The following is an 18,383-nucleotide window of genomic DNA, read 5'->3' on the forward strand; positions in this document are numbered from 1 at the left end:
AGCACACAAAATCCTTCTTATCTTTAAAACTCATGGGTATCTATTATGATAAGAAATTGCGAAGAAAGAAGGCAAATTATTTTAATATTCCAGTATCTAGAAATCTATGTTCGAATTGATATGCAAATGAGTGTGAGCTACTGTAGATCTGAAGCCTCTGTCACTCCAGCTCTATTGCACGCCCAGCAGCACCTCACCCTGATTGACTGGCTGCCATCTGTCAAGCAGGAAGGGGAATAGAGCTGGAATGACAAATCTACAGTCTCAAATACATAAAACTATCAAAACTGATTTCTCAGTAACGGAGGAATGAAGTGACCACCATGTAAAGTATTGATGGACTTGTCCTTGAAAGAGCTAAATGTGCATATAAATAGTTTGGAAGATGAAATCCAACTGACAGGTGGTTTAATAAGCTCTGCGGCCGCTATTCCATGATGTGGCCAGTTTAACATGCTGAAACTGGTGAAAGGTCCTCTTTAAGAAAACCATTACTGAAGAAAAATTCCACCGAATACAGACATTTTGTCCAAAACTAAAATAAATAATAAATACAAACAAAAAATACAAATACACACTAGATCTGTTACTTGTGTATTTACCATATGATACAATTTCTTTACACAGTAAAGCCATAACGTAGCAATACAGTGGTGCTTTACAAGGGTCAATGTCAGAAGAGCAGGGCTCCAACTCTGAAGGGGCGCTGGCACTTGTGCACGCATTGCACACTCTTCAATGTTTACTAGCTAATAGCGGTGGTGTAGGATATTGCAGCATCATATTACAGAAGCAAAAGGGAAATTATTTTATTGCATAGAAACTTCAAAATATTATGATATGCATCTATAAAACTTTAATTCCATCTTAAGATTTTTTTAATAGAACGCTTACACAAAAAAGGATATCATTTTTTACATGGGACTGTGTTTTCTGTTGCAGCTTAGGGTACCGTCACACAGTGCCATTTTGATCGCTACGACGGTACGATTCGTGACGTTCTAGCGATATCCATACGATCTCGCAGTGTCTGACACGCAGCAGCGATCAGGGATCCTGCTGAGAATCGTACGTCGTAGCAGATTGTATGGAACTTTCTTTCGTCGCTTGATCACCCGCTGACATCGCTGGATCGTTGTGTGTGACAGCGATCCAGCGATGTGTTCGCTTGTAACCAGGGTAAACATCGGGTAACTAAGCGCAGGGCCACGCTTAGTAACCCGATGTTTACCGTGGTTACCAGCGTAAACGTAAAAAAAACAAACAGTACATACTTACATTCCGGTGTCTGTCCTCCGGCGTCTCAGCTTCTCTGCACTGTGAGCGCCGGCCAGCCAGAAAGCGAGCACAGCGGTGACGTCACCGCTGTGCTTTCCGGCTATGGCGCTTACACAGTGGAGAGAAGCAGAACGCAGGGGGACAGACACCGGAATGTAAGTATGTACTGTTTGTTTTTTTTTACGTTTACGCTGGTAACCAGGGTAAACATCGGGTTACTAAGCGCGGCCCTGCGCTTAGTAACCCGATGTTTACCCTGGTTACCCGGGGACTTCGGCATCGCTCCAGCGCCGTGATTGCAACGTGTGACCGCAGTCTACGACGCTGGAGCGATAATCATACGATGCTACGACGTCACGAATCGTGCCGTCGTAGCGATGTAAATGGTACTGTGTGACGGTACCCTTAGACCATTCTAAACAAATAAAATACCAGACCAGTCATGAGTAAGACTGCCTATTGCAGTTGAAACGCGTCGACTGGATCATGTCGACCTTGTAAATTTTTCTTTTGTATGCACTATATTTTCTTTTGAAAAAAGAAAAAGAAAAGGAAAATCCAGTCCTGTTGAGCCGGACTCCAATTTTTTCTATTTTACTTCACAAAAAGCCTAGAAAAACACGGTGGCTCTGAAGATTCATGTGCAGAGTTATTTAAATTGTATTTAGCAATTCACTGGTGATGATCGAAGTATGTGTCCATTATGTTAAACCAAGGTGTAATTACGGTAACCCATCACAATTCCCTAGATAGCATTTACTAGAAGTGACTGCATAACTGCATATTGTGGAAATATAACAAGTTGGTAGAGAAGTGAACAAACACATACTGAGGTACTTGCTCATCCAAGTTTGGACAGAAAATTGAAAACACTCCAAAAAGTTAGACAAAAGTTGCCATTTGCTATGCTTCTTGGCATCCTAATGCCTGGGACTTATCCAAACCTGAGCTAGTACCAATACTAGCACAATAATAATATCAATGCAGACCCGGCCTTCAGATGTTTTTTTTTCTTCCACATTTATGCAAATAGAATAGAGTACGTCCATCAGCATTGCAGTGCCACAGAAAATTAGCTGCCGGTATGAGTGTGTCAGCCGATGCATCGCACCAACAAATCTGCCAGCCAAGGTGCCCTACAATGCGATCTACTCCACTGAAAGGATGAACCGTATTTAACAGGAACTTATATTTGACCACTCATTTAAAGGGGTTTTCAGGTTTAAGTATTTTTTTTTAATCCATGCATCTGTTGTAACGAGAAATAGGAAAACGAGCCTTACCCCCTGCAACTACAGCACTGCCTCTCTGCCGCTGCCTGTCCTCATTGGCATGGCTACAGGCTACAGCATTGGGTAAGTAAGGCCCTTTTTTAATTTTCTTATTTTACTTACTTACCTCCCTCACATAGTTCAGGCAGTGCCTCTCCTTTTCTTGATTCTTGACATGGATGAAGCGGTGACATCATGTTAGATGTACCCTGTGACTGGCTGCAGTGGTCATATGCTGCAGTCTTGACGTCACCACTGCAGTCATGTCAACACAGATAGGGGAAGAGATGAAATGGCATTAAGGTTTATTTTCTTATTTTTATCTAGAGCAGGACTGTGGATTAACAAAAATAAACCTGGAAAATCACTTTAAAGGGGTTGTGCACTTTCTGGAAAGTGGATTTCAAATGATGTGAAATACATAAAATTACAAACACAACAGATACTCACCCTCCCTGTGTCCAGCTCGGGCTCCCAACCATTAGGGTATGTGTCCACGTGCAGGAAACGCTGCGTGTTTGACGCTGCGCAGAGCCGCAGCGTCAAACACGCAGCGTCCAGATGTTACAGCATAGTGGAGGGGATTTTGTCAAATCCCGTCTCCACTATGCGTGGTAACACGCACCCAGCGGCCCTGCGATTCCGGACATGCTGCGCGTCTTTTAAGATCGCAGCATGTCCGTGTACCTTGCGGTGACGCTGCGCCGCCGCAAGGTGTATCACAGGGCCCTATGTGTGGTGTGCAATGAACACATCCGGGATCATCGCGTCACAGAAGGGGGCGGGGCTTAGGGCGGAGCGGGTTTGCCGCTCCGTCCAAACCGCTGGCCATCCTGAAAGTGGACACATACCCTAACTTGGTATTTTGGCTGGAGCAGTGACATCACATCTATAGCATGTATAACTTCAGTAACCTCAGTGGCTCGTGTCATCTACTTCAATACAGCCGCTGAGCTCAGTGATTAGCTACAGCGGTGATGCGCCCTTTCAACGTGACCTAAACACTGCAGCCAAAACACTGAGATTGTAGCAGTGGTGGAGAGTCAATGCCGGACCGAAAGAGGGCAAGTTTGTAGTTTGTGCTGTTTTTGTTATTTAAGGTATTTTACAGTGTTTGTTGTACACTTTCCTGAAAGTGGTTAACCCCTTTAAATATAGCTATGAAAGAGGTACTGAAGCTGCATGCATGTAGCCACAGATAAATACCAGAAGAATATAGCAGGTGTTCAACTATCACTACTGGTCACTATATTAATCCATATGGAAGAGTAAGAAAAATCTCCTATAATCTACTGGTATTAATACTGTACATATCTCTGGGAAAAAGAAAAGGACCTAACGAAAGATTGAAACATGAGCAATCTACAGCTCAATAATTAAGTAGGCTCAGACAAGGAAATTACTTTTTTTCTTTTTTTCAATTAGAGACAGATACACTGACTTAGGGCTGTCATTAGGTGACACAAAAAGACAAACATAAAATCTAAATATAACATTGAATAACATAGCAAAATGTGCATCTTGTGTGACACAACAGGAACTTTTTTTCTTTTTTACCTTGCACTCTTTGTAGTTTTGGCTTGGCAAACGTCATTGGCAGGTTAAGAGGGATGAAGTGCTCATGACTGCAGATGGTTTGTAGAAATTCAAATTTGTATTCATTTAGAATCTGTCAATAGAACAATAAATAAGTTGTCAGATCTATAAAATTTATCTAGAAACCCTGCGTCACTCACATCAAACATTGCACATTCAATATAGACAAGATAGGCCAGTGGTTACAGGGTTGTCTCATTTAGACAATTACTTTAGGGCTGATGGACGTTGCCATTTAGGACTCCCTCTATTAGCAAGATCAGAGTCTGGTGGTCCTCCCTCTTTCATATATTATTTGGATGGTTATTTGAAGGGCTGGCATACATTAATGCACTTTACCTGTAGAGTCTACCATAGAGGAAATGTATGGGCAGCAGGAGTCTCATCTGTGATCATGACTGATCGACAAGGATTTCTAGAGCTGATCCCACAGTAAGTCTAGCCGCAGAATAGCTTTAGCACAAAGACTCTATTCACACGTCCAGTAGTTATTTCCTTTTTTGGGGTCTATTTTGGGCTTAAAAAAATGGAAATAAAACTTTTCAGTACAGGAGTCAGTCATCTGAATGGGAAAAGACGTGTCATAAAATGCCTTCAGTTTTACCTCATTTCCTCATCCATTTTTAAGTAGGATCAAAAAACGTAATCTGCACATCTTTTTTCTTCATCCAATAGCAACTGGATCTGGTTTGTAACATAGGAAATGGATCATAAAGCTTGGTTTCCTGTTTTTGCTTAATTTGTAACAGATTCGGGTTTTTTTTTTTAATATTAAATCCGCTACATACAGATGATAAATGGACATGTGAGGTGAGCCTAATTTATTTTCTTTCCAGATATCGACAGTACGTGCAAATTTGAAATTCAATTTTCGGAATATGAAGTCTACATTCAAGTTTTATTACTTAGGATTGCATAAATTGTGGTCCCTTGATGTATTCTAACAGTGCGTTAATGAAAGTTTATTCCTCCTCGTAAAATAATGCAGTACAGACTGAATATACTGTATGCTATCAGGAGGATTTCAACAAAAGAACATTTGTTCCCATCTGGCAATCGGCAAAGTAAACACATGTTATTTGATAGTGAGACTTATGTTTGCATTGCAGTAGTCTTTACTGTGTTTGATGATTTATCAGTTGATAAGGAGTTTATATCACATTAGTGCTTCTATTGACATCATTTATATTCTCTTTCTGGAAGAGAACTGTGTAAGTGACTTTAAACCCAATTTCCCCAAAATATTTTATACCAGTAAATCTCCATCTCTAAGCTAAAACCAATATCCAAAATTAGAGCAAGACAAAGGTGGAGAAGTTAACTTTGATCATGAACATTTGAGAACTAAAATGACGGGGGTGTACAACAATTTTCCAGGTGCTCAGATCACTTTCTTCAAAAGAATTAAAACATTTTTGGCAGAGTGTAATAGAGAATTACTTTGTGTGCAATTTCCTCACATAAAAGTGCAAGTTTATAGCAGCAACGCCAGCGGGGAATAGAGTAAGTCGCCTCTGGGTCCTGCTCCGTTGTCTTAAGACTGTACTAGAGGCTCATAGTAGTACGCTACAGCATAAAATCACTCAACTCTCAAGGAGATGACCAGGACCAAGAGCAAAGAGACATGTGGCAAGGTATTTTTTTCGACATGACACCAGCCTTCGGCTAGGTTCACATTGCGTTAGGGCAATCGATTTAAGGCTAGGGTCACATTGCGTTATGTGACCGCGTTTAACGGACTACGTTACACCGCGGCATAACGCGGTGTTAACGTAGTCCGTTAACGCCGCCATAGCCTGTAATGGTGAACGCGTCGCTAGCGCCCGCCCACATTGGGCGTGCGCTAGCGATGTGCCGTCATTTGAGTGACGGACCTCGGACGGCAATGATCAGGTTGTTGTAAATACCACTGACCTGTGGAGCCTTCTCTGTGCTAGAAAACATGTTCTGATAATTCCCATGCTGGATTCTGGATGCTTCACCTTCAATTGATGGCCTCATTGGGAGGAGGGTTCACATTGCGTTAATGGGTTAACGCTAACGGACTGCGTTGCACGGCAAAAATGTCGCAATTAACGCCGTGCAACGGGTCCGTTAGCGCACCCATTGACAGCAATGTGATTTTTCCCTGTAGCGCATCGCTAGCGCATGCCATTTTCGGCACGCGCTAGCGATGTGCCGTTCTTTTGTGACGGACCTCGGACGCTGCTTGCAGCGTCCGAGGTGCGCCCGAGGTCCGTTCCTCGCTAGCGCAGATCGGGGATCTGTGCTAGCGGGGACGCCGAACGCCGACCCTAGAGAAACATTGCGTTAGCGCAATCCGCTAGCGCTATGCGCTTATGCACTAAGTGGACCATGTGGGTGATCTTTCACAGAACCTAGTAGCTACACACGTAGGGCTCATTGAGATGTCCATGGCCTGTTTACAGAAAGCACACAGTGCCATCATAGCCAGTATATATGGCTGTTTTTCCATAAAAACTGCATCATGCACTACTTTGGTTTGTTCTACGGACCAGAAAAAAATGCAATAAAAAGCAGCTCCACAACCATCCTCAATACAAATGAGCACATGGAACAGCACATAGAGCCAGTCATGTCTGCAATTTGATGTCATGTCTGGCTCAATGTTCAATACGAATGTCTGTGTATGTTTTGAGATAAGGGAGTGCAAGGAATTTCTTTGTCTAATAGACTTCGCGATAGAGCCAGACCTAAACTCTTCAGCTGGGTGTAGATAGTATTAACTTTAGCCAACGAGATATATGTATGCCAATGCCAGGACATATGTAGAGATAAGCTGAGCCAATTATATTGCTACAATGTATATCCAGAAAATGCCTATATAGACACTTACCAATGATGTAATAAAGAGAGATCTGCATTGATGCTCAATGTATCAGTTTGGATTTTACAATTTAATTTCGAGCAGGCACAATGTCTCAGAATGTCCCACATTACGTGGCAACGACAGTATCAAGACCAAAGTTTCTTCTTCAGAATGGGCAATGAAGCCAATTCAAGACTAGTATCAAACTTCATTCTTTGGAATCATTGCCAAAGATCTCCAAAACATCTAGCTGAAGAATGGTCCTCAGTTTCTTCTATTTCTACTATTTATACCTAATAATTAGGCTAAGTTCACACTTATGCAAGGTTCTATGTAGAGCACTATGTCATAATTTGCACTGAAATGCCCATGGAACGCCCGCCAGGGCCTTGGGGTACTCGGTACCGGGTCCAGTACTTAAAGGGGATGTCACGGTGGCGGCGCCCCGGTCAGTGGCCCTGGGCGCCCAAGTAAAAGGAAAAGTCTTTAAAGGGGATTTGTGAATAAAGTTTGTGTTCGTGACGCCACCTGTGGTATTCGGTCAGAGGGGACCGACGCTGCTTAAAGGGTTCCTCTGAGGTGATGTTATGGAAGCTAAGATGGTATAACTTCCCACAGGTGAAGACTGGTCCCCAGGGCTCCCGGTGTGGTGGATGAAGATGATGGGTGGTGCGGTAAGAAATGGAGGACACAGGTTTGCAGTCTCTTTACCTGGTTTACTGAAGATTTCAGGCAGCCACAGTCCAGGGTACCAGATCACAGGTGGAGGCAGGGTCTGGCCGGCTTGGAACCGAGTTCAGAGTCCCCTTTACCAGGTGGAGTTAGAAGCCTTCCTATTAGCACGGTGGTGTAGTCCCTTGCTGCCTGTGGCCTCTGTCAAGGTTCTCACTGGTCTCTCTGTCCTCCTTACATGGAAAGGACACTAACCTGTATGACAGGTGTCTCGAGCCTTTTGTACAGGGTCTCTATCACGATCCGGGCTCTATACGCCGCTGTGTCTTCAGGTGTTAGGGCGGACAGGTGACATGTAGTGCTGCTGTCCTGCTGGTTTCTGCTGTGCCTCGGTTTCTGCTGTGCCTCGTGGAGTCCGACACAACCTTGGTCTTCCAGCTACCGGGTGACTGCGCTCTGCAAGGAGGTAGCTCAGTCGCAGCTATTCTCCCCAGTTCTTTCTCTCCTGTGCTCCGCTCTCCTGCACGCTCACTACAATGTGTTCTTCTCTCTGTCTTCTTTCTCTCCAGGAGCTGCAGCATCCTTTTGGCTGCATGGCCCCTCAGATTCCTTCTCCTCTGTGTCTCTGACAGGAACTAACTAACTTTCCCTCCAGACCAGAATATATATATAGGGGAGCCACCCATAAAGTGGATCATGGCTCCCCCTTCTGGCCTGGAGTGTGAACATGTTGTATGCTTGTGGTTACCTGATAAACAAGATCTTCTTTCGCTTCCAAGCGTGACATCACTCCCAACATGAATAAAGCAATGCCACTATAACAACCAAGCCCCTGTGGTGTTACACCCACCCCAAAAAAAGGGGTTTGAGAGAAGCCCCGACAGTCACTTTGGACTTTGTATATCTTCCATCCCAGTAGTGAACGTATAAAAAAGACAAATACCGTTGGGTCAGGAGGCCAATTTGACTTTTCTGGCCTTATAATAGTGAGCTGCTTTGTCAGGGTTGCCATTGTAAGCATATTTTTTGGGTATTCCAATGGAAAACTCGATGCAGTGCTCACCGTAGAGCACTACATAGTCTGAGGTGTTGCTTACTGTTTTTTTTTTTTACCTGGGCATTATACTTTTAGAGTAGTGCATTACTTTTAGTGTAGTGCATCACACAGCTTGTAAACAACTACTCATATATATGCTTACATTTATTATGGATCCTCACCTATTATTTGTATAACTGCAACATTTTATACAGTATGTTAATACACTTAGCCCTGTACCTGCTCTTGTTTTCCACCTGATATCCGGCGCCTCACCACTTAGTACCAGCTTGGTTGGTTTTGAATGCAATGTTTGCATATTTGATTTTCTCTCTGTTTGGTTGAAATATTTGCATCTACCTGGCAACCCTTATTAATACAGGAATCACTAATTATTTTGTAGTCACAAAATGCAAACTGATAACCTTTTTATATGCACCAGTTCCTGCACAGCACTGATTCCTCTGCGTAATAATCATTCTTAAAATTACATCCATTGATGGTTTAATAAGGCCACAAAAATAACATCAACAACATCATCTATTAAGTTGAAAAAAATATAAGCTGGTGATGCGCCGAATGAAATAATAATACCACGAGATGTAGAGTGTTGTGTCATGCTGAATGAAACTATGACAGAAGCAATGTAAGATGCATTAATGAATAATATGGAGCATCAGGGCGGAGGAAACTAGAAAAAGCAGCAACAGATGTAAACACTGTCAGGGTTCTGTTCATTGTGATTTTTCCTGGCTGTGCAATATGAGAATTCTCCGGTGCCATGAATATGTCCGCACGTATGCGATAGGTATACTCCAGGCCACATTCCGACTAGATGGATGAGGCCAGGTTCAATGCAAGTGTATTGAGCGAGGCTGGAAACAGTCTAGTTGGAATGTGGCCGGGACTATGCATATCACATGCTTGCAGTCACATGAACGCCGTTCCTGGCGCTGGCACTGAAGAATCCTCACAACTTGCAGTGTGCGCAATGTGAGGATTCACAAGGCTGCAGTCACATAGAGAGACTGCAGACTTGTAATATAAGACTGGACAACCTCTATAGTGTTATTCTCAATTATCACTTAGCGATACATCGGTTTTAACAGGTGGAACACGGATGCCTTCTGTTATTCACGGATTCTTACCTAAAGTGCTGGCATGATAATGATGAAGAGGAACTCCCCACTCAAAAAGAGAGGATGGCAAGTTACAGAGCATGAGAATCAGAATAGTTTATGGACATATAAGACTGGTATATGCACCAAAGCAGTTTTAACTTTTTGTTTGTGATAGGGGCAACAAGACCATATTTTTCTACAGGTTAAGGCTAAGTGCACACGTTGCAGAATTGCCGCGGAAATTTCCGTGGCAATTCTGCAACTCCTGCCGTGGGTATATCGCATGCGAAATTGGCATGCATATTCCCGCAGAAAACTAGCGTTTTGCAAGCATAGTTAGCTTGCAGAATGCTAGCGTTTTCCAAGCGATCTGTAGCATCGCTTGGAAAACTGATTGACAGGTTGGTCACGCTTGTCAAACATAGTGTGACCAACTTTTTACTATTGATGCAGCCTATGCTAGTAAAAGATAGAATGTTAAAAATAATTAAAAAAATAAATAAAATGGTTATACTCACCTTCCGCAGACAGCCGATCTCCTCAGCGGCTTCCGTTCCTATAGATGGTGTGTGTGCAGGACCTTCGATGACATCGCGGTCACGTGACTGTGACGTCATCGCGGTCATGTGACCGCGACGTCATCGCAGGTCCTTCACACACACCATCTATAGGAACGGAAGCGGCCACGTGCACCGCTGAGAGGCAGGAAGACTCCGGGGCCATCAGAAGGTGAGTATATCACGATTTTTTATTTTAATTCTTTCTTTTAACAATTATATGGTGCCCAGTCCGTGGAGGAGAGTCTCCTCTCCTCCACCCTGGGTACCAACCGCACATGATCTGCTTACTTCCCGCATGGTGGGCATAGCCCCATGCGGGAAGTAAGCAGATCAATGCATTTGTAGGTGTGCGGAATCCCCATGATTCTGCAGATTTAATGAACATGCTGCGTTTTTTTCTGGAATGCGATTCCGCTCAGGAAAACAACGCAGCATGTGCACAAAAAATGCGGATTCCATTCTATTAAATAGGATGCTTAATGTGAGCGTTTTTTTCGTGGTTTTGTTACGTTTTTATAGCGAAAAAACAGGGAAAAACGTGAAAAATCTGCTACGTGTGCACACAGCCTTAGTGTATTTAATTGGTTCTCAATAAAAGTTAAAGAAGACTTGATACTTGCTCCAAAAATGTAGTTAAATACTGTTTATAATCTAGTTCTGCCGCAATTCTCCCTTTTATGCTGCAAAGCTCCAATGAAGATATTCACATTTGTTTCTTTTGGAGCACACCATATGACATCTCTGCTTGCAGTCCAACTGGACATTTCTTCAGTCTTCTCTGGAGGCATGCACATTCACCCATCCTTCCCAGATGCTATGAATCACAGCTCGGCAGCATCTTAGGCTACGTTCACATTTGCGGTCAGCGCCGCAGCGTCGGGCGCCGCAGCGGCGCCGCATGCGTCATGCGCCCCTATATTTAACATGGGGGCGCATGGACATGCGTTGTGCTGCGTTTTGCGCCGCATGGCCACAAGCGTTGGACGCAAGAAACGCATCAAGTTGCATTTTTTTTGCGTCCAACTTTCGGCCAAAAAGGACGCATGCGGCGCAAAACGCAGCGTTTTAGCGTGCGTTTTGCCGCGTTTTTGTTTGCGTTGTGCGCTGCGGCGCCGACGCTGCGGCGCACAACGCAAATGTGAACGTAGCCTTAGACTGACATACTGCTAGATCCGCTGCTAAGCTGTGCTTGGCAACATCTGAGAGAGACGGGTGAAAGCACATGCCTCCAGAGAAAAAACACTCAATTGGACTGCAATGTAGAGATTTCACATACTGAGCTTCAAAAGGAAACAAATGTGAATATCTCTACAATGGAGCGAAGCAGCACAAAACAGAAAGAAAATAAGAATCAGAGGAGCTCAGGGATTTTTATAATGTATTTATCTCAATTTTGTTTTTACCAAGTGACAGGTCCTCCTTACCTTTCTTGAAATACAAATTTGCTCTAAACTGACTCTAAATGAAATAACAATTACAGTTACAACATTTACTTTATTATATGTTACTATATTATCATCATGTTCTGTACACCAGAAATACAGTAAGTTTTGTGTAAAGCAGTGAGGATGATGCTGTTAGAGAAACTTTAAGACTTGGTAATCTAAAGTAACCTATAATAGTTTGCTGAGCATGTCAAGCTTAAAGTATCTGTTTCATTGTTTTAGTAATTATGGCCGGTAAGTGATCTGCTGTCCCAGTAGTGAAATGCAGCCAGCAATATATGTACATTTGCAGCAGTAAAGCTTTGACCAGCAGCATTATAATGTGATTTTTTATAAAACTAACGCTAAATTTAATGAAGCAATACGATAAACAGATGTCATTCGTTACCTTTAAACTTGGCTTAACAAATTCCAAGATTAATTGTGCAGGATGGCCAGCTTAGAAAAATAACAATATTTTGCACTTTTCTAGATGTCAATGCTATTTGTGTCTGTGTGTGGCCACCTGGTAGCTGTGATGTGAATTGCAGCGTGTCAACAGTTTTGCTATAACAACATCCTGATTTATTTTTTCTAATCAATGGCATCCCCACGAATTTGGAGAACAAATTGAGAGGTGGTTGAGCATGGGGATCTCCACTTCATAGGACTGTCACACATAACCTTGGGCTGTACTGACTCCGTTCTTGGAATCAGTGGGGATCTTATATCCTATGATGATAAAACCCCTATCAAATTATTAAAGCCGTTCTAAAAATCTGAAGCAGTCTGAGTTTATAAAGGACAACTATCAACAGTATGGCTGCTTTGGTCTGGATTTACGCCAGTTATTTACACCTTAATTTTAAGAAAACTCCTAAGTGAATCTACTGCAATTTGAACAAAACGTATTCATCAATACATTTGCCATGTGCACAGATGATTCAAAGAGTCTCGCTAGCTGATTGCAACAGGCAGAGGATCATTTTATAGGCAGAAATAAAAAATGTTTAACTCTTGATATATCTCTGTCCGTATGCCATTTCCTTAAAGTCTATCCATTTACCTTTGGATCTTTAAGACTGAATCCAGACATGTAGTCATTAATGAGATTGAAGACAAATCCTCTGTCCATAAATGTAAGACATCTCTGAAATAACATGGGAAACTAGTTAATTATTCACATTCATAAAGCTAAATTTATAGAAATTAATCAAAATGAGTGGTTTAAAAAGAAAAAAAAAAAGGTTGTTGATTCTGTGGTTTTTCACTTTAGTTCCTTTTGCCCATCCTATGGTATACCTTTCTGGTTCCTCTTCCACGCCCCATTGTGTTCTATTCTGGCTTCTTCAAAAGGGCTATACCACAATAACAACTTATCACCTATGCACAGAACTATGCATTACTGGGACCCCCAGATCATAGAAGCTAATGTGCTGTTTACCCGAGCAGTTGCACCACGGTATGTGAAGCGAATGATCTGGGAAGAGCATAAAATATCCAGGAAACAGTGCAGTTGGCTATATATACAAGAGAAGGTCAGCTGCCTGTACTCGCTGATATTTATTGATGAGTGAAGAATTTGCTGCCAAAAGCACTCGGATTTAAAAGAAGGTCGTATCAAAAGTGGCAAAGGAAAATGGTAATTTAATGCTCTCGGTTATAACCATCAATGTAAAAAAGCTTCGACTTCCTGACCTACCAAAGTTATTGATATGTTGTGTTGGAATGTTTGGGGAAAAGTATGAGACTGGGCTGTATGAAAGGTGTAAAAATCTGTGACACTAAATGTTTTAGAAAAAAAGACATTAAGATTGTTAAAATATTACTATGTCCAATCTACTTATAGCAATAGGTGTTCTGCAAATATCGCATGCACGGACATAATCTCACCTTGATGAAGTTTGCCAAGCTCATGTTGACATTTCGGGACTCTTCAGGAATCTCACTGTATCTTATGGTGACATGCGGTATTATTGACAGCAGCAAAGAATGTAAAACATTTTGATACGAGTCTGGAAACCTCTGAGGTCGATGTACCTGTTGAATATTAAACTGAAACTTAAAATGGAAAACTAAGGGAAAAAACTAGAATATTATAAATATTTGGGTATTCTCGTGACCTTGAACTATATTACTGGGGCATTCCTGATTGAGGACCTCCATGAAGTAGGCAAGGTAGTAGACATTCTGTTGATTTTAATTGTTTGGCGAATATTGCAAATTCGGCAAAAATAAACCAAAATGAATATTGAAAAGTTCGCTCATCTCTATTCACAAAGCTTCCAATTTCTATTTTTGCATTTTCATTTCTTTTTCCCACAGTCTGAATGCTCTAACTGTAAAGAACCCTTCCCTATTTAGCTGCCGGAAACGCCTTTTTTCTATCCGTAATGAGTGCCCCCTAGTACTTAGTATGGTTGTGGAAGGAACAAGTAATGCGCCAGTGTTTTGTACTGGTCACACAAATATTTATACATATAAATGACATCTCCTCTGAGGCATCTGTTTTCTAAGCTAAACAAGCCCAACTTTTCCAACCTTTCATCTTATGAGAGGCCTTCCATCCCCTAGTTGCCTGTCTTTGAACTGACTCTAACTTCTGAATATCCTTTTTAAAATGTGGAGCCCAAAACTGGATCCCATATTCTAGATGTGGCCTCACCAGTGATTTGTAAAGGGGTAAAAATACATTGGGAATGTTGGATTTTATCTCCCTTTTTATACATCCAAAAATTTTGTTTGCTTTTGCGATTGTTGCTTGACATTGAGCACTGCTGCTCTGCTTACTTGTAACCTGAATACCCAAGTCTTTCTCCTGTGTTTCGGGTCATTGTCATGCTGGAAGACCGAGCCACGACCCATCCTTACTGAGTGAAGGAAGCTGTTGGCCAAAAATCTTGCGATACAGAACCCCATCCATCCTCCCTTCAATACAGTGCAGTCATCATGTTGGTGTCATTTTTTTTCTTCCTCCAAACATGGCAAGTGGAGTTGATACCATGAAGTTTTATTTTGGTCTCATCTGACCACATGACCTTCTCCCATGCCTCTTCTGGATCCTCCTGATGATCATTGGCGAGCTTAAAATGGGCCTGGACACGTGCTGGATCGTGAGCAGGAGACCTTGCTTGCACTGCAGGAGTTTAATCCATGACGGCGTAGAGTGTTACTAGCGGTAATGTTTGAGACTGTGATCCCAGCTCTCTTCAGGTCATTGACAAGGTCCTCCCATGTAGTTCTGGGCTGATTCCTGACTTTTCTCAGAATTATCCTTAACCCACGAGGCGAGATCTTACATGGAGCACCAGACCGAGGATGATTGAAAGTCATCTTGTGTTTCCTCTATTTTCTAATAATTGTGCCAATAGTTGTTGCCTTCTCACTAAGCTGCTTGCCTATTGTCCTGCAAGCCCATCCCAGCCCTGTGCAGGTCTACAATTTTGTCTCTGGTGTCCTTAGAGACAGCTCTTTGGTCTTGGCCATGGTGGAGAGGTTGGAGTGTTATTGATTGTGTGGACAGGTGATTCTTAAAGAAAAACTAACAGTCCAGAGTTATTGCTGGTTGCTGGGTGATCAATTACTTATTTCATGCAATAAAATCCAATTTAATTGTTTAAAAATCATACAATGTGATTTACTGTATTTTATGCAGATTTTGTCTCTCAGTTGAGGTGTACCTACGATTCTTTTTAAGTGGGAAAACATGAAAAATCAGCAGTGTATCAAATATACTAATTTTCCCCACTGTGTATATGTGTGTGAAGGGCAGAGCCAGGGCCGTAGTCATGATTGAGGATTGCAATATATCTGTGCCCTGGCATCCTATCACATGTGAACAAAGTCCCTTAGTGCAGAAAGTGAAGTCACAGGTATGCTGACTGTCAGGATCTTCTCTACCTTGTTGAAGGCTCATTCCACACAGTTTTGCACAGATTAAGACACAGTCCAGTTCAACTTTTATATAAACAATTTTACTGACTTTGTTACACAGCACAGCACATCCATATTTTTCAGAGCATTTACAGCAGGTTTCACAATGCACGTTCCTTTCTCTTTCTCTGTACTCCTTTGTCACACAGCACGTAACCGAGATAAACCGTATCATACGGTTCCTCAGCGTCCTCCCTGTCCAGCTTTGCTATGGTTTGGCGCACCCCTGTCTGTTTCGCAACAGACTTAAGGGCATCAGCCCAAGAAGTCAGCTGCCACGTGGTGAGTGACCTGCCCAGCTGCACTGTCCCTTGCGGTGTCACAACGTTCTCACTGCGTTTGGCAACCCCTCAGCCGTTTCGCCCCGGATCTGAGGGCATCAGCCCATGTAATGAGCTGCCACATTCTGGAGCCACCTGTGTACCCACCTTGTTCTTTCCTTGTTCCCAGACTGTGTTCTCACTCTGCTGCAGCCCATGCTGTATGGGCACCCCGGCCCCAACTAACTCTATCCAGGAAGCTACTCCTGCCTTATCCCAGTAAACCCCTCCTATGTTTTAACTATCTATAGTGTGGAAACCTATCCTTACTAAACATACTAGAATGCCCCCATCTAGTGGCCAAAGATGGGCACTACGCTCTCCCTAACACAAACATTAATACAATACACTACAAACTATTAGGCAAGTTGTATTTTAGAGGATTATTTTTATTATTGATCAACAACTATGTTCTAAATCAACCCAAAAGACTCAAATATCAAACCTTAATATTTATGGAAGTTGGAGTGGGTTTTTTTTAGATTTGGCTATCTTAGGAGGATATCTGTTTGTGCAGGTAACCATTACTGTGCAGAATTATTAGGCAACTTAATAAAAACCAAATATATTCTCATCTAACTTGTTTATTTTCACCAGGTAAACCAATATAACTGCACAAAATTTAGAAATAAACATTTCTGACATGCAAAAATAAAACCCCTAAAAATTAGTGACCAATATAGCCACTTTCCTTTATGATGACACTCAACAGCCTTCCATCCATATATTCTGTCCGTTGCTTGATCTGTTTACGATGAACATTGCGTGCAGCAGCCACCACAGCCTCCCAAACACTGTTTTCCCTCCCTGTAGATCTCACATTTTATGAGGGATCACAGGTTCTCTATGTGGTTCAGATCAGGTGAACAAGGGGGCCATGTCATTATTTTTTCTTCTTTGAGACCTTTTCTGGCCAGCCACGCTGTGGAGTAGTTGGAGGCATGTGATGGAGCATTGTCCTGCATGAAAATCATGTTGTTCTTGAACGATACCGACTTCTTCCTGTACCACTGCTTGAAGAAGTTGTCTTCCAGAAACTGGCAGTAGGTCTGGGAGTTGAGCTTCTCTCCATCCTCAACCCAAAAAGGTCCCAAAAGTTCATCTTTAATGATACCAGCCCATACCAGAACCCCACCCTCCACCTTGCTGGCATCTGAGTCGGAGTGGAGCTCTCTGCCCTTTACTGATCCAGCCTCTGGCCCATCCATCTGGCCCATCAAGAGTCACTCTCATTTCCTCAGTCCATAAAACCTTTGAAGAGTCAGTCTTAAGATATTTCTTGGCCCAGTGTTGACGTTTTATCTTATGTTTCTTGTTCAAAGGTGGTCGTTTTTCAGCCTTCCTCACTTTGGCCATGTCCCTGAGTATCGCACACCTAGTGCTTTTCGTTACTCCAGTAACATTGCAGCTCTGAAATAAGGCAAAACTGGTGGCAAATGGCATTTTGGCAACTTCACGCTTGATTTTCCTCAATTCATGGACAGTTATTTTGCGCCTTTTTTGCCCAACACGCTTCTTGCGACCCTGTTGGCTATTTGCCATGAAACGCTTGATTGTTCGGTGATCACGCTTCAAAAGTTTGGCAATTTCAAGACTGCTGCATCCCTCTGCAAGACATCTCACAATTTTGGACTTTTCAGAGCCCGTCAAATCTCTCTTCTGACCCATTTTGCCGAAGGAAAGGAAGTTGCCTAATAATTAAGCACACCTTATATAGGGTTTTGATGTCATAAGACAACACCCCTCCTCATTACAGAGATGCACACCACCTGATTTACTTAATTGGTTGTTGGCTCTCAAGCCTGAACAGCTTGGAGTAGGACAACATGTATAAAATGTATCATGTGATCAAAATACAACTTGCCTAATAATTATGCACACAGTGTATATATACATATAGTAGCATAGAAAGCTTATAGGGGTAGACTTTAGATCCCCTTGCATATGTATATATTATATATATATATATATATATATATATATATATATATATATATATACGGGGGTTGGACAAAATAATGGAAACACCTAACGTTTTGGCATCATAATCTTCGAACATGTGATAACCATGCAAACCGTGACATATGCTAATGTTTTGTAGTTGATTATTTGTGTTATGTGATATGTGTATGTAAATACCAATGGCAGACCTCTCGGTTTTTCAAAGAGGCCAAATTGTTGGTGCTCGTATGGCATGCGCTAGTGTAACAGAAAGTGCTCGAATGCTTGGCGTGTCAAGAGGTACTGTCTCCAAAGTAATGACTGTGTTTGAAAGGGAAGGAAAAACGTCCACAGCAAAGCACAGGTCCGGCCGAAAGTCAAAGTTGACTGAGAGAGACCGT

The 18,383-nt window shown here is 42.3% G+C and overlaps 1 protein-coding gene across 5 annotated transcripts in view; it reads right to left on the reverse strand.

Moving 5' to 3' along the window:
• Nucleotides 1-18,383, reverse strand: part of DOCK11 (dedicator of cytokinesis 11) — a 395,594-nt gene that overhangs the window by 234,324 nt on the left and 142,887 nt on the right. For all 5 annotated transcript variants that reach the window (XM_077285361.1, XM_077285359.1, XM_077285358.1 and 2 more), the window contains exons 28-30: nucleotides 13,682-13,828; nucleotides 12,855-12,938; nucleotides 4,107-4,218 (exon numbers count right to left, since the gene is read on the reverse strand). In XM_077285361.1, coding sequence (XP_077141476.1) covers nucleotides 4,107-4,218; nucleotides 12,855-12,938; nucleotides 13,682-13,828 — 343 coding nt within the window. The remainder of the gene's footprint in view (nucleotides 1-4,106; nucleotides 4,219-12,854; nucleotides 12,939-13,681; nucleotides 13,829-18,383) is intronic.

This window comes from Ranitomeya variabilis, chromosome 2 (assembly GCF_051348905.1).
Source record: "Ranitomeya variabilis isolate aRanVar5 chromosome 2, aRanVar5.hap1, whole genome shotgun sequence".
Taxonomy (NCBI): Eukaryota; Metazoa; Chordata; class Amphibia; order Anura; family Dendrobatidae; genus Ranitomeya; species Ranitomeya variabilis.